The following is a 14,733-nucleotide window of genomic DNA, read 5'->3' as shown; positions in this document are numbered from 1 at the left end:
GAAAAGCCGCATGGATCTTCCGACACTATCTACCATGTCATTCATATATATTGTAAAAAGTGCAAGGCCGACATTATCTGTCAATTTGCATTTTTATTACTGAACTGAGGGTTGACGTGGCAAACAGCAAACTGCGGAGATCACGTTAAGGGTTCCGCACGCATAATTACAACTATCACAGATCCTTTAAAATGCACAATGAGCACAAGCTGCATTGCAGTAAAAATAACGTATTATAAAGAAACCAGTGCAAATGGGCTCAGTGCAGAGCAGTTGGGGGCAGAATGTACGAGGGTCATTCAATAATTAGAGACAAATTGGTCTGCGGAAAAAACTGTTAATAGGGCAAGTTTGGTACTTTTAGGCTTTACCTTGGTGTCATTGCGATGAGCCCTGATCAGCCGGTGTATCAACATTGTTTTGTTTATAATGTCAAAAATACAACACCCTCGCATGAAAGTCGAATTGATGACATTATTCGTTCCGACTGCCGTGTGACTGTGAAATTATAGTTGACAGGGTTCACGTTAGTTCTGGTATAGTTCATAACATTATCTGTAACAAGCTGAAGAACTGCAAAACATGCGCAAGATGGGTAACAAAGGAGTTGACGCGGCTACACAAGGAAACAAGGTTGAGAGCGTGCACAGAGCTAAAGGAACGTTATGAGAGAGAAGTTGAGCACCCCCTCAACAAAATGTTAACTTGCGATGAAACTTGGGTTTACTATTATGAGACATAATCAAAAAGACAAAACATGGAGCGGAAGCACACCAACTCACATGTCAAGAAAAAATTCAAAACCCGAGCATCACCAGGAAAAGTCATGTTGACGCCGAAGGTCCAGTTTTTTGTGATTATCTCGAAGAGCAGCACACAATAAACAGTCAATACTACTTGGATTTGCTTTTAAACAAGATGAAGCAAGCCACGAGAGAGTGATGTCGTAGGTCTCAGAGGAGAGGTGTCATTCTCCAGAAAGACAACACACGTCCTCATATTGCTCAACTAACCCGAGAAACCATTGACAAAATGGTCTGGGAAGTACTGCCTCATCCCCCTTACATTCCTGACTTAGCACCCAGTGATTTCCATTTGTTTGGTGCAGTGAAGGAGGCATTACGTGGGATGAGGTTCCAGGACAACGTGGATGTGAAAAAGTTTGTGGGAAATTGGTTCAGACATCAAGATAACGAGTTCTTTGCAGCCGGAATAAGAATGCTTGTAGCCTGTTGGCAAGCACTCCATCTTCAGGCCACAAATGGCCCATCCTCAGTTGAGGATGTGGATAGAGGGACGTGTGGCCAGCACTCCGCTCTCCCGGTCGTCATGATGGTTTTCTTTGACCGGAACCGCTACAATTCGGTCGAGCAGCTTGGCCTCACGAGGCTGAGTGCACCTCGAAAAATGACAACAGTGCATGGCGGTCCGGATGGTCACCCATCCAAGCGCCAGCCACGCCCGATAGCACTTAACTTCGGTGATCTGACGCGAACGGGTGTAGCCACTGCGGCAAGGCCATTGCCGTAGCCTCTTGGAGCAAGTACATAAATGTTCAAGGGGATTATGTTGAAAAGTAGAAAAAGTATTGGTTTATAAAAATAAACGCTTTTTTTCTCCAGACCAGTTTGTCTCTTTAATTATTGAATGACGTACAATGCCCAGAGAGGGCCACCCATATCGGCAACCCAGACAATGCCGGCGCCGTCACCGAGCGGTAGAGGGACATTCCGTGAAGCCTCCCTAAAGCAACGCTGATTGGACAGCGTCTGATCGCGACAGAAATTAAGGACTCGCATTTTGGCTTTGAAAGGAGCGGTCGCTTTTGGTCCGGTCCTTGTGATGAAGTGATAGCGAAGTTTTGTGTTGCGTCCGGCATCCCAGACATTACTTTTGCACATATTGGATCACATGGGGCAGTCAATGCTGCAACAATACACTGATCCACATCTAGACACTACGAGGAGGCCACCTGCTGTGGTTTCGACGTTGCACAGTTCATCACAGGTAAATATCCGCAGCTCCAGCCGTATTCAAATAGCTCTTGCCGAGATATGTGTGTGTGAAATCTTATGGGACTTAACTGCTAAGGTCATCAGTCCCTAAGCTTACACACTACTTAACCTAAATTATCCAAAGGACAAACACACACACCCATGCCCGAGGGAGGACTTGAACCTCCGCTGGGACCAGCCGCCGAGATAGGTACAGCGTGTGTAGTGCTAACATTAAAATCCGGAGGCTGTGGTGTTGTCGTGTTTTTCATGCAGGGGCTTTGCACCCCTCGTTGTTTTGCGTGACACTATCACAGCACAGGCCTACACTGATGTTTTAAGCACCTTCTTGCTTCCCACTGTTGAAGAGCAATTCGGAGATGGCGATTGCATCTTTCAACACGATCGAGCACCTGTTCATAATGCACGGCCTGTGGCGGAATGGTTACACGACAATAACATCCCTGTAATGTACTGGCCTGCACAGAGTCCTGACATGAATCATATAGAACACCTTTGTAATGTTTTGGGACGCCGACTTCGTGTCAGGCCTCACGACCAACATCGATACCTCTTCTCAGCGCACACTCCGTTCCCCAAGAAACCTTCCAGCACGTGATGGAACGTATGCCTGCGAGAGCGGAAGCTGCCATCAAGGCTAAGGATGGACCAACTGAGTTCCAGCATTACCGATGGAGGGCGCCACGAACTTGTGATTTTCAGGCAACTGTACGTATACTTTTGATCACATAGTGTGTATGTGCGGTGTGCGTCCTCACTTGACATGATTCTTCAACAGGGGCAACAACAGATATTGCGTATAGGAGTCATGTCAGAAGGATTCCCTGTGGAATTCCAAATTAGCATAATGCACGATCTGTGAACCGCCTCGTGGTAAGATTGACTCCACCTTGCAAGCTGTGGAAGACAGTGGGGCCAGGAATTAAGTAAAACACTATTTAGCCGATGGCACCTGTAACTGAAGAGTCGCAGTGATAAACGACACAGAGTGTACATGTTCAAACCATAGTTAGGTACACGGAGCAGTGATCAAGAGGGAGAGAGAGAGAGAGAGAATTGAACCAAGAAAGCAGATCGAGGAGGTGGAGGGAGAGGTTTCGATGGATCTTACCACATGGCTGGCACCAGTTAAACAGCAAGTGATTACTAGGCGGTGAGTGCTTGTAGCAAGATACATCCGCGACGCTGACAAACTGCAGCTGCTGGTCCATCTTGAAGTACAATTTGAATGGGATGGACGTGGTGGTGGCCGGGCGTGTTACAGAGTCGCTAATGCTATACACTTTTAAGCTTCTGACTTCAAAAACAGAACCTTTGTCAGCTATCTGGAAGGGCAATGGCGAAAGCCCAACTGATGAGTGACAGCCGACCACACCCATTTGCCAAAAGAGGTTTCCTATTCTGGCTAGGTTCCAGTTGCCAGAAATACTCAATGTCTCCCTACACCTCCATGACGAAGAAGAGTGATCGCTCAAACCTTGTGTAGCTTGTGAACGATTGCCGCCGTTCTGAATAATTTATATTTGGCTCCGCAGTTGTTAGGAATCATGATCAATGAATATTCTTTGCTCTCGGAAATTTCGTAAGTGCTTTGAACCACGTTCGAATCTTCACGGAACTTCAAATGATATGTGAGTGGCTCGAAGACTAATTAAGCAAGTATGTTTTCCTTGACGGCGAGTGTTCATCAGGGACGAGGGTATCGTCAGGAGCGCTGCGGGGAAGTGTGATAGAACCGCTGTTATTCTCTATACACATACATGATTTAGCGGACAGGGTCGGTAGCAATATGAGGTGGTTTGTTGACGGTGCTGCGGTGTACTGTAAGGTGCCGAAGTTGAGTTGACTGGAGGAGGATACAAAATGACAGAGACCAAATTTCTAGTTGGTATCATGAATGGCAGTTAGGTGTTAATGTAGAAAAATGTAAGTTAATGCTGATAGGTAGGAAAAACAAACCCGTATTGTTCCCATATGGCATTAGTAGTGTCCTGATTGTCAGAGTGGCGTCGTTTAAATATCTAAGGGTAACGTTGCAAAGCGATATGAAGTGGAGCGAACATGTGAGGATTGTGGTAGGGAAGGTGAATGGTCGACTTCGATTTATTGGGGGAATTCTAGGAAAGTGTGGTTATTGTGTAAAGGAGTCCGCGCATAGTACACTAGTCGGATCTACTCTTGAGTGCTGCTCGAGAGTTTGGGATCCGTACCAGATCGAATGATGAAGACATCCAAGAAATTCAGATGTGGGCTGCTATATATGTTACTAGTAGGTTCGAACAACACGCAAATGTTACGGACGTGCTTCGGAAACTCAAATGAGAAACCCTGGAGGGAAGACGACATTGTTTGAGAAAATTTTAACGAGCCAGCATTTGAAGCAAACCGCAGAACTCCGACATATATTGTGCGTAAGGACCACGAAGACAAAATACGACACATTAGGGTTCATAAAAGGCACATAGTCAGTAGTTTTTTCCTTCGCTCTGTTTGTGAGTGGAAGAGGAAAGGAAATAACTAGTAATGGTACGGGGTACCTACCGCCACGCGCCGTTTGTGGGATTTCGGAGTATGAATGTAGATGTAGATATAGAAATTATTATTACCAAACAGTCCTTAATATGCCCCCAGATTGCTTGCGTATTAATTCCTCCTCGACTCATTCTTTATTTGCAGTCTTGTGCAGACAGTCACACGCGCTTCGCAAGTGGCGGTCTTGGAAAGGTCCATTGTATTACAACTGGCAGAAATTTTCAACAGTGCAACACTTTCTGGTTCAAGCCAACCATCAGCTGGATGAGATTCCTTGCTGCAAAAGTGTATTTACATTTAATTGAATGTTCACATACTTTATTTATTTTACTGCTTCCTTTAGAACTGCTGGTCGGTGTGGCCGAGGGATTCTAGGCGCTTCAGTCTGGAACAGCGCGACCACTACGGTCGCAGGTTCGAATTCTTCCTCGAGCATGGATGTGTGTGATGTCCTCAGGTTAATTAGGTTTAAGTAGTTCTACGTTCTAGGGGACTGATGACCTCAGATGTTAAGTCCGATAGTGCTCAGAGCCATTTGAACCATTTGAACGTCATAGTGCATAGCTATCACCGGCAGGAGCACTATGTACAAGTCCAGCACACATTTAAAATCACACGTCTCGACGCACTGGAGAACAGCACCAAACACAACATTGATGTAGCACACTGATGACGATGAGCAAAACGGAGGATCTTCCAGCTGCAACGAGATGAGGGAGAAGGGACGAAGGGAGGGAGGGGAAGAGAAGGGGGATACGGGCGGGGAGCGCGCCAAAGAGTGCTGGGGAGGGAAGGATGTGGGAGGGAAAGAGGCCAGGATCGGGTGCAGGGACTCAGGGAGGGAAGGAGGAGATTCCACTCTGGGAGGAGGAGGGGGCAGGAAAAGGGGGCCCTGAGGAGGGGGGAAACAAGGCCAGGTTACAGTTGGGAAGAAGGGGATATGTCACAGCGTAGTTCAGCATCCGGGAGGGGAGGTGCTGGAAATTGCCTTGATGAAGAAGATGGAGGTTGTGGACGTGGAGAGATGGAGGGATACAGCAACAGAGGTGCAGCAACAGGCGAGGGCTGGAGAGGAAGGAGGAAGCCAGGGGGTGGGGGGATCATGCCTGTGCACAGTTTTAAGGATATGGAGATGTTGGAGGAAAAGGAGGAGGTGGGGGAAGGAGATGATGTCATACAGGATCCATGTGGGGGAAGGAAGGTGGACACGGAAGGCAAGGCGGTGCGCATGGCGTTCCAGGATTTGGAGGGCCATGTAAAAGTGGGTGGGTGGGTGCAGAGATCCAGGCAATGCTGGTCTAACAGAGGATAGGACGGATGAGGGATTTGTAGGTGTGGAGGATGGTGGAAGGATGCAACCCCCATGTCAAGCCAGACAGGAGTTTCAGGAGGCAGAGGCGGGATGGGCTTTCTACTGGATGGTCAGGAGGTGAGGGGTCCAGGTGAGGTGATGGTCGAGGGTGAGGCCAAGGTATCTCAGGGTGGGGATGAGCTGGGTGGAACGACCATAAAGGGTGAGGTAGAAATCATGGAGACAGAAGGAATGGGTGGTGCAGCCTATGATGAATGCCTGGGTTTTGGAGGGGTTGAGCCGAAGGAACCACTGGTTACACCAAGTGCTGAACTGGTCAAGGTGGGTTTGGAGGCTGCGTTGGGACCTTGAAGGATAGGATAGAGAGCCAGGAAGGCGTTGTCATAAGCACATTGGAGAAGGTGGACAGGTGGGGGTGGCTTGCTCATATCAACCATGTACAAGAGAGAAAGGGGAGGGGAGAAGACAGAGCCCTGGGGGATAAAAAATACGGGAGTTGGTGTTGTGGACAGTGACATAGGAAGGATGGCACGAGAGGAAGGAAACGACCAGACAGACAAAATTTATAGGCAGGGCGTAGGTTTGGAGTTTAAAAAGGAACTGGAATGCCATACATGGTCATAGGAATTTTGGAGGTCGAGGTAAAAAAAAATGGCGGAGCGACGGGAGTTACGCTGGAGGGAGAGAAGATGAATGAGGTTAAGGAATTGGTCTTTGGCAGAGAAGGAGGGTCGGAAGCCACATCGGGTAAGAGGGAGGAGGTAGTGTTGATTAAGGTGCTCACGGATACGACGGGAAAGGATGGATTCGAAAACCTTACTGAACGAGATGTGGACAATCCGAATCATTGAAAGTGGTTCAAATAGCTCTAAGCACTATGGGACTTAACATCTGAGGTCATCAGTCCCCTAGACTTAGAACTACCTAACTAACCTAAGGACAGCACACACATCCATGCCCGAGGCAGGATTAGAAACTGCGACTGTAGTAGCAGCGCCGTTCTGGACTGAAGCGCCTAGAACCGCTCGACCACAGCGGCCGGCGAATCATTGAAGTAACATTCACAATCTGAACGCAGACTGAGGCCATGATCACGGTCTGTGCTTCACTCGATTGTGGAAGGTGTCACACGATAGCGTTGTCAAAAATATCAAAAGAGTACTTCAGTTGTCTTAATTGAATGTATTTGTTGGAGATAATACCGGTTTGCAACAATTGTCATCTCATTTCCATGTTTTACCATTACAGAGCCATCTATCATGAAATGAAAGAAGTGTTTCCTACAAAACTTACGTATTTTTTGATGGAGAATCCAAATCTGCAATAAAAAATAGGGGTTCCTATTTAATATTTCAAAGACATCCCGCCCCCGGGGGCGATGAAAGGGATTCGAGTGTTATGTTAATGGATATTCCTCTTCGAGGTGAACAACGTTTATTACCGCTTTTTCTTAATCCGATGTGTACTTCGCTAAATATTCCGACAAACAGTTTTAAATGAATATTGGCCGAAGTGAACTGAATATTGTTTTTGCTGCTTGATGTATGTTTATCGGTGTCCTGTGTCACTGAGTGATTTCAGTCAGCACTTCTTTTGTGTTATGCTTTGTTATTGTTAAATCTCCTAATTATTTGTTTTCCATTGCAGGATATTTAGTAGACGACCAGCTACTGGCCTCTCTGTTGTCAAAATTCGACGAATATGGGCCTGCGTTGCTTGATATGCATTTGAGCATACCGGACAGTGCAGAACAGCAGAGCGCCTTGTCAAAGTTGATGGATTTGTACGAAACTACCGACGGTGCTTTCGAAAGGGATTCGCTACTACAGGTATGAACATTTATCTTCGTCATATTCTTATAGATAACTGTCACCTTCGGTGCTGACAGAATGTTGGGTGGAAAACCCTTGAACATAACGGTATAATTCCTAAAATAACTTTCTATCAGTTCGTGTGACCATGAACCTTTGCTACATAACCAATTACAGGTATACATTCTGAATCGGCATTTCATTCACACCGAATTCAATTATGCAAAGTTTTATATTAGCTTTGCTACCCATCACAGTTTTCACATCTACATCTACATTTATACTCTGCAATCCACCCAATGGTGTGTGGCGGAGGGCGCTTTATATGCCATCATCATTACCTCCGTTTCCTGTTCCACTCGCGTATGGTTCGCGGCCTCAGTGCGAGCTCGAATCTCTCTAATTTTACATTTGTGATCTCCTCGGGAGGTATGAGCAGGGAGAAGCAATATATTCGATACCTCATCCAGAAAAGCACCCTTTCGGAACCTGGACAGCAAGCTACACCGCGACGCAGAGCGCCTCTCTAGCAGAGTCTGCCACTTGAGTTTGCTAAACATCTCCGTAACGCTATCACAGTTCTTTAGATCTTCTCTATCTCCTCCGTCAACCCGACCTGGTACGGATCCAACACTGATGAGCAATACTCAAATATGGGTCGAACGAGTGTTTGGTAAGCCACCTCCTTTGTTGATGGACTACATTTTCTAAGGACTCTCTCAATGAATCTCAACATGGCATCCGCCTTACCAACAATTAATTTTATATGATCATTCCACTTCAGATCGTTCCGCACGCATACTCCCACATATTTTACAGAAGTAACTGCTACCAGTGTTTGTTCCGCTATCATATAATCATACAATAAAGGATCCTTCTTTCTATGTATTCGTAATACATTACATTTGTCTACGTTAAGGGTCAGTTGCCACTCCCTGCACCAATTGCTAATCCACTGCAGATCTTCGTGCATTTTGCTGCAGTTTTCTAATGCTGCAACTTCTCTGTATACTATAGCATCATCCACGAAAAGCCCCATGGAACTTCCGACTCTTATCTATTAGGTCATATATATATATATATATATATATATATATATATATATATATATATATATATATATATATATATATATATATATTAGAAAAGCAATGGTCCCATAACACTTCCCTGTGGCACGTTCCTTTAACATCTGTAGACGTCTCTCCATTGATAACAACATGCTGCGTTCTGTTTGCTAAAAAATCTTCAATCCAGCCACACAGCTGGTCTGATATTCCATAGGCTCTTACTTTGTTTATCAGGCGACGGTGCGGTACTGTATCGAACGCCTTCCGGAAGTCAAGGAAAATAGCATCTACCTGGGAGCCTGTATCTAATATTTTCTGGGTCTCATGAACAAATAAAGCAAGTTGGGTCTCACACTATCACTGTTTCCGTAATCCATGTTGATTTCTACAGAGTAGATTCTGGGTTTCCAGAAATGACATGATACGCGACTAAAAAACATGTTCTAAAATTCTACAACAGATCGATTTCAGAGATATAGGCCTATAGTTTTGCGCATCTGCTCGACGACCCTTCTTGAAAACTGGAACAACCTGTGCTCTTTTCCAATCGTTTGGAACCTTCCGTTCCTCTAGAGACTTGTGGTACACGGCTGTTAGAAGGGGGGCAAGTTCTTCCGCGTACTCTATTTAGAATCGAATTGGTACCCCGTCAGGTCCAGTCGACTTTCCTCTGTTGAATGATTTCAGGTGCTTTTCTATTCCTTGGACACTTATTTCGATGTCAGCAATTTTTTCGTACGTGCGAGGATTTAGATAAGGAACTTCAATGCCGTCTCCCTCTGTGAAACAGCTTTGGAAAAAGGTGTTCAGTATTTCAGCTTTACGCGTGTCATCCTCTGTTTCAATGCCATTATCATCCCAGAGTGTCTGGATATGCTGTTTCGATCCATTTACTGATTTGACATAACACCAGAGCTTCCTAGGATTTTCTGTCAAGTCAGTACATAGAATTTTACTTTCGAATTCACTGAACGCTTCACACATAGCCCTCCTTACGTTAACTTTGACATCGCTTAGCTTCTGTTTGCCTGAGAGATTTTGGCTGCGTTTAAATTTGCAGTGAACTGACTTCTTAGCTATTCTTGTCGTGTAATTTTCCGAAGCGCCCCAAGGCACTTCTTGCATTGTTGATAGCGCCATGTTGCACTTGTTGTGAAGTAAAGGCGTCCGTTGTCGAACTCTAACCGCCACACGCCGTCCAAGGAGTTCCTCAAACAAATAATACAACACAAAAATTTTTTGCCCTAAAACAAAACGTCCTATAAATTAAAATGACACTTTAGTGTATCATTTAATTACAAACACTATAATAAAGAAGTGTAGTGACATATTACCAAATGCCCCCCGCTCCCAATGAACCATGAGCCTTGCCGTTGGTGGGGTGGCTTGCATGCCTCAGCATCGCCATACCGTAGATCCAACCGAAATGGGGGTGTATTTGTTGAGAGGCCAGACAAACGTATGGTTCCTGAACAGGAGTAGCAACCTTTCCAGCAATTGCAGGGAGCTACAGTCTCGATAATTGACTGATCTAGCATTGTAACATCAACCAAAACAGCCTTGCTGTGCTCGTACTATGAACGGCTGAAAGCATGGGATAACTATAGTCGTAATTTTTTACCTGACGGCATCCAGCTCTAATATATGGTTAAACGATGATGGCGTCCTCTTGAGTAAAATAGAACCCATTCTGATCGCCGGGCGGGGATCATTTAGGAGGATGTCGTCATCAGGAGAAACAAAACTGCCGTTCTACATCTACAACTACATCCATACTCCGCAAGCCACCTGACGGTGTGTGGCAGAGGGTACCTTGAGTACCTCTATCGGTTCTCCCTTCTATTCCACTCTCGTATTGTTCCTGCAAAGAAAGATTCTCGGCATGCCTCTGTGTGGGCTCTAATCTCTCTGATTTTATCCTCATGGTCTCTTCGCAAGATATACGTAGGAGGGAGCAATATACTGCTTGACTCTTCGGTGAAGGTATTTTCTCGAAACTCCAACAAAAGCCCGTACCGAGCTACTGAGCGTCTCTCTTGCAGATTCTTCCACTGGAGTTTATCTATCATCTCCGTAACGCTTTCGCGATTACTAAATGAACCTGTAACGAAGCGCACTGCTCTCCGTTGGATCTTCTCTATCTCTTCTATCAGCCCTATCTGGTACGGATACCATACCAGTGAGCAGTATTCAAGCAGTATTCGACGTGTCACGAGCCTGGCACGATGGCCTCCTGTATAAGTTACTTACACTGGGGGTTCCCGTGTCACACGTGAGTCTCCTGCAGAGCTATCTGCTACTATCTGCTACTTCCTTTGTTTTCGGACTGCATTTTCTTAGGATTCTTCCAATGAATCTCAGTCTGGCATCTGCTTTACCGACGATTAACTTTATATGGTCATTCCATTTTAAATCACTCCTAATGCCTACTCCAAGATAATTTATGGAATTAAGTACTTCCAGCTGCTGACCTGCTATATTGTAGCTAAATGATAAAGGATCTTCCTTTCTGTGTATTCGCAGCACATTACACTTGTCTATATTGAAATTCAATTGCCATTCTCTGCACCATGCGTCAATTCGTTGCAGATCCTCCTGCATTTCAGTGCAGATCGGAAAATTTGGAAAACTGTGGTAAGTTCCTATGGGACCAAACTGCTGAGGTCATCGGTCCCTAGGCTTGCACACTACTTAATCTAACTTAAACTAACTTACGCTAAAGGACTAAACACACCCATGCATGAGGGAGGACTCGAACCTCCGTGGCAAGGCGCCCTAGACAGCGCTGCTACCCCGTGCGGCTTACAGATCGAACAGTGGAATGTTCGATCCCTTAATTGGGCAGAAAACTTTGAAAAGAGAAATAGTTATGTTGGAGTTAAATGTAGTGAGACACAATGAAGTTCGGTAGCAGGAGGAACAGGACTTCTGGTCAGGAGAATACTGGGTTATAAATACAAAATCAAACAATGGTAACGCAGGAATGGTTTTAATAATGAACAAGAAAATGGAACGCTGATAGCTGCTGTTAACAGCATAGTGAAGGCGTCATCGTGCCCAAGGTAGAACGAAACCCACATCCACCACTGTGGTTCAAGTTGTTACGCCAGCTAGCCCCTCAGATGACGAAGAGATTGAAGTAATGCATCATGCGATAAAATAAATGATTCACGCAGTTAAGGGAGACGAAAATTTGTGATAGGGGCTGGAATTCTATTGTAGGAAAAGAAAGAGAAGGAAAGGTAATAGATGAATAGGGACTGGCTAAAAGGAATGAAAGAGAAAAATGCCTGGTAGAGTTCTGCTCAAAACATAATTTAATCACCACTAACACTCGGTTTAAGAATCATGAAAGAAGGTGGTATACGTGGAAGAGACTTGGAGAGATCGGAAGGTTCCATGATATAATAGTAAGGCAGATATTTCGGAACGAAATTGTAAGCTGTAAGTCATTTCCAGGGGCAGATGTGGACTCTGTCTATAATTTATTGTTTCAGAACTGTGGACTAAAACTGAAGAACTTACTAAAAGGTAGGAAATTATGGAGATGGGCCTGGATGAGTTGAAAGAACTGAGGTTGTTCATAGTTTCAGAGAGAGCATAAGACAACGGCAGAGGGTAGAGGACGAGCGGATACCTTTGAGGGATGAAATAGTGAAGGCAAAAAATGATCAAATAAGTAAGGAAACAAGGCCTAGTAGAAATCCTTGTATAACACAGGGGATATTGAATTTAATTGACGAAATAAGAAATTAAAAAAATGCTGTAAATGAAGCAGGCGAAAGGGAATACAAATGTCTGAAAGAATGAGATTGACAGGGATTGAAAAACGGGTAAGTACGAATGTTTAGAGGAAAAATGTAAGGATTTAGAAACAGAGTTAATTGGGGTAAGATAAAAACCGCCTACAGGAAAATTAGAGAGGCCTTTGGAGAAAAGAGAATCACTTGTATGAATATCAAGAGCTTTGATAGAAAACCAGTCCATAGCAAAGAAGGGAAAGCTGAAAGGTGGAGGAAGTATATAGAGAGGTGCACAAGGGATATGAACCTGAAGACAAAAGAGGACGTAGATAAACATGAGATTGGAGATATAATACCGCGAGAAGAATTTGACAGAGCACCGAAAGACATAAATCGATACAAGGCCCCAGGAATAGACGACACTCTGTTGGAACTACTGATAACCTTGGGAGAGCCATCCATGACTAAACTCTTCCATCTGCTGTGCAAGATGTATGAGACAGGTGAAATACCCTCAGACTTTCAGAAGAATGTAATATTCTCAATTCCAAAGAAAGCAGTTGCTGACAGATTTGAATATTACCGAACTAGTAGTTCAATAAGTCATGGTTGCAAAATACTAACACGAATTCTTTACAGAAGAATGGAAAGACTGGTAGCAGCCAACCTTGGGGAAGAACAGATTGGATTTCGAATAAATGTAGGAACGCGTGAGGCAATACTGACCATACGACTTATCTAAGAAAATATATTAAGGAAAGGCAAACGTATGTTAATAGCATTTGTAGACATAGAGAAAGGTTTTTACGATGTTGACTGAAATATTATCTTTGAAATTCTGAAGCTAGCACGGATAGAACTAAGGGACCGAAAGGCTATTTACAACTTGTGCGGATATCAGACGGCAGTTATAAGGGACGTGTAGTAAAAATTAAAGTTCAAGGAGAATAAATGAAGACTTTGAGGTTTGCCAATGACATTGTGATTCTGATCAAATGGTTCAAATGTCTCTGAGCACTATGGGATTTAATCCTGTGGTCATCAGTCCCCTAGAACTTAGAACTACTTAAACCTAACTAACCTAAGGACATCACACACATCCATACCCGAGGCATTATTCGAACCTGCGACGGTAGCGGTCACGGGGTTCCAGACTGTAGCGCCTAGTGTGATTCTGTCAGACACACAAAGGAAGTGCGGTTGAACGGAATGAACAGTGTTTGAAAGCAGAAAATAAGATGAACATCAACAAAAGCAAAACAAGGGTGACCTAGAGTAGAATTAAATTAGATGATGTCAGGGAATTAGATTAAGAAACGAGACATTTATAGTAGTAGATGAGTTTTGCTATTTGTCCTAAGCAGAGAGGATATAAAATGTAGACTGGCAATGACAATAAAAGCGCTTCTGAAGAAGAGAAATTTGCTAACATCGAATATAGATTTAAGTGTTAAGAAGTCTTGTCTGAAAGTATTTGTAAGGTGTGTAGCCATGTATGGAAGAGAAGCACGGACGAAAAATAATTTAGAAAAGAAGAGAACAGAAGCTTTGAAATGTGGTGATATGGAGGAATACTGAAGATCATATGGACAGATCACGTAACTAATGAAGATTTACTGAATAGCATTGGCGAGAAAAGAAATTCGTTGCAAAACCTAAAAACCTAACTATTAGATGGGATCTATTGATAGGACACATTCAGAGACATCAAGGGATCATCAATTAAGTGTTGGTGGGAAATATCGGGGGGGGGGGGGGTTGAAGGAAAAGATATGACTGCGCATTAATCATATTCAGAAGAATGTAAGTTATTTGGACATGCAGGGGCTTGTACAGGGTAGAGTAGCATGGAGAGGCCACATCAGACGACAACATTAACAAATTTATCGAAACAGGACGAAGATGGTGGTGATTGTTTGATGACTACCGAAGGACGAACACTGGTAGACATCCGTCGAAGAACGAAGAATGTGTATGGATCAGTAAGTCTTTTCAAAACAACCGTTGTGCAATGGTGCCCAAAGTTCCGTCCTGATGCTTCATTATAACGCACGTCCCTATATCGCAAATGTCGTAACGCAGAAGTTAACACCAATTCAAGTGGGAAACACTCGAGCATCCGCCCTATAATTTTGATCTCTCCCCATGCGATTATCATGCCTTCGATCCCTTGAAAAACCCCTTGAATGGTCGACGATTCGTGCAGCAGGCAGTTACGAACTTCTTCACACAACAGGATACAGTGTTTCA

The 14,733-nt window shown here is 44.3% G+C and overlaps 1 protein-coding gene across 1 annotated transcript in view; it reads left to right on the top strand.

Moving 5' to 3' along the window:
* Nucleotides 1-14,733, top strand: part of LOC126284614 (carboxylesterase 1C-like) — a 487,963-nt gene that overhangs the window by 313,284 nt on the left and 159,946 nt on the right. The window contains exon 9 of the mRNA XM_049983679.1: nucleotides 7,507-7,688. Within this exon, the coding sequence (XP_049839636.1) occupies nucleotides 7,507-7,688 (182 nt within the window). The remainder of the gene's footprint in view (nucleotides 1-7,506; nucleotides 7,689-14,733) is intronic.

The sequence above is a fragment of the Schistocerca gregaria genome, chromosome 8 (assembly GCF_023897955.1).
Source record: "Schistocerca gregaria isolate iqSchGreg1 chromosome 8, iqSchGreg1.2, whole genome shotgun sequence".
Classification (NCBI taxonomy): Eukaryota; Metazoa; Arthropoda; class Insecta; order Orthoptera; family Acrididae; genus Schistocerca; species Schistocerca gregaria.
Note: the sequence above shows the minus strand (reverse complement) of the source record. Positions and strands in the feature narration are given on the sequence as shown.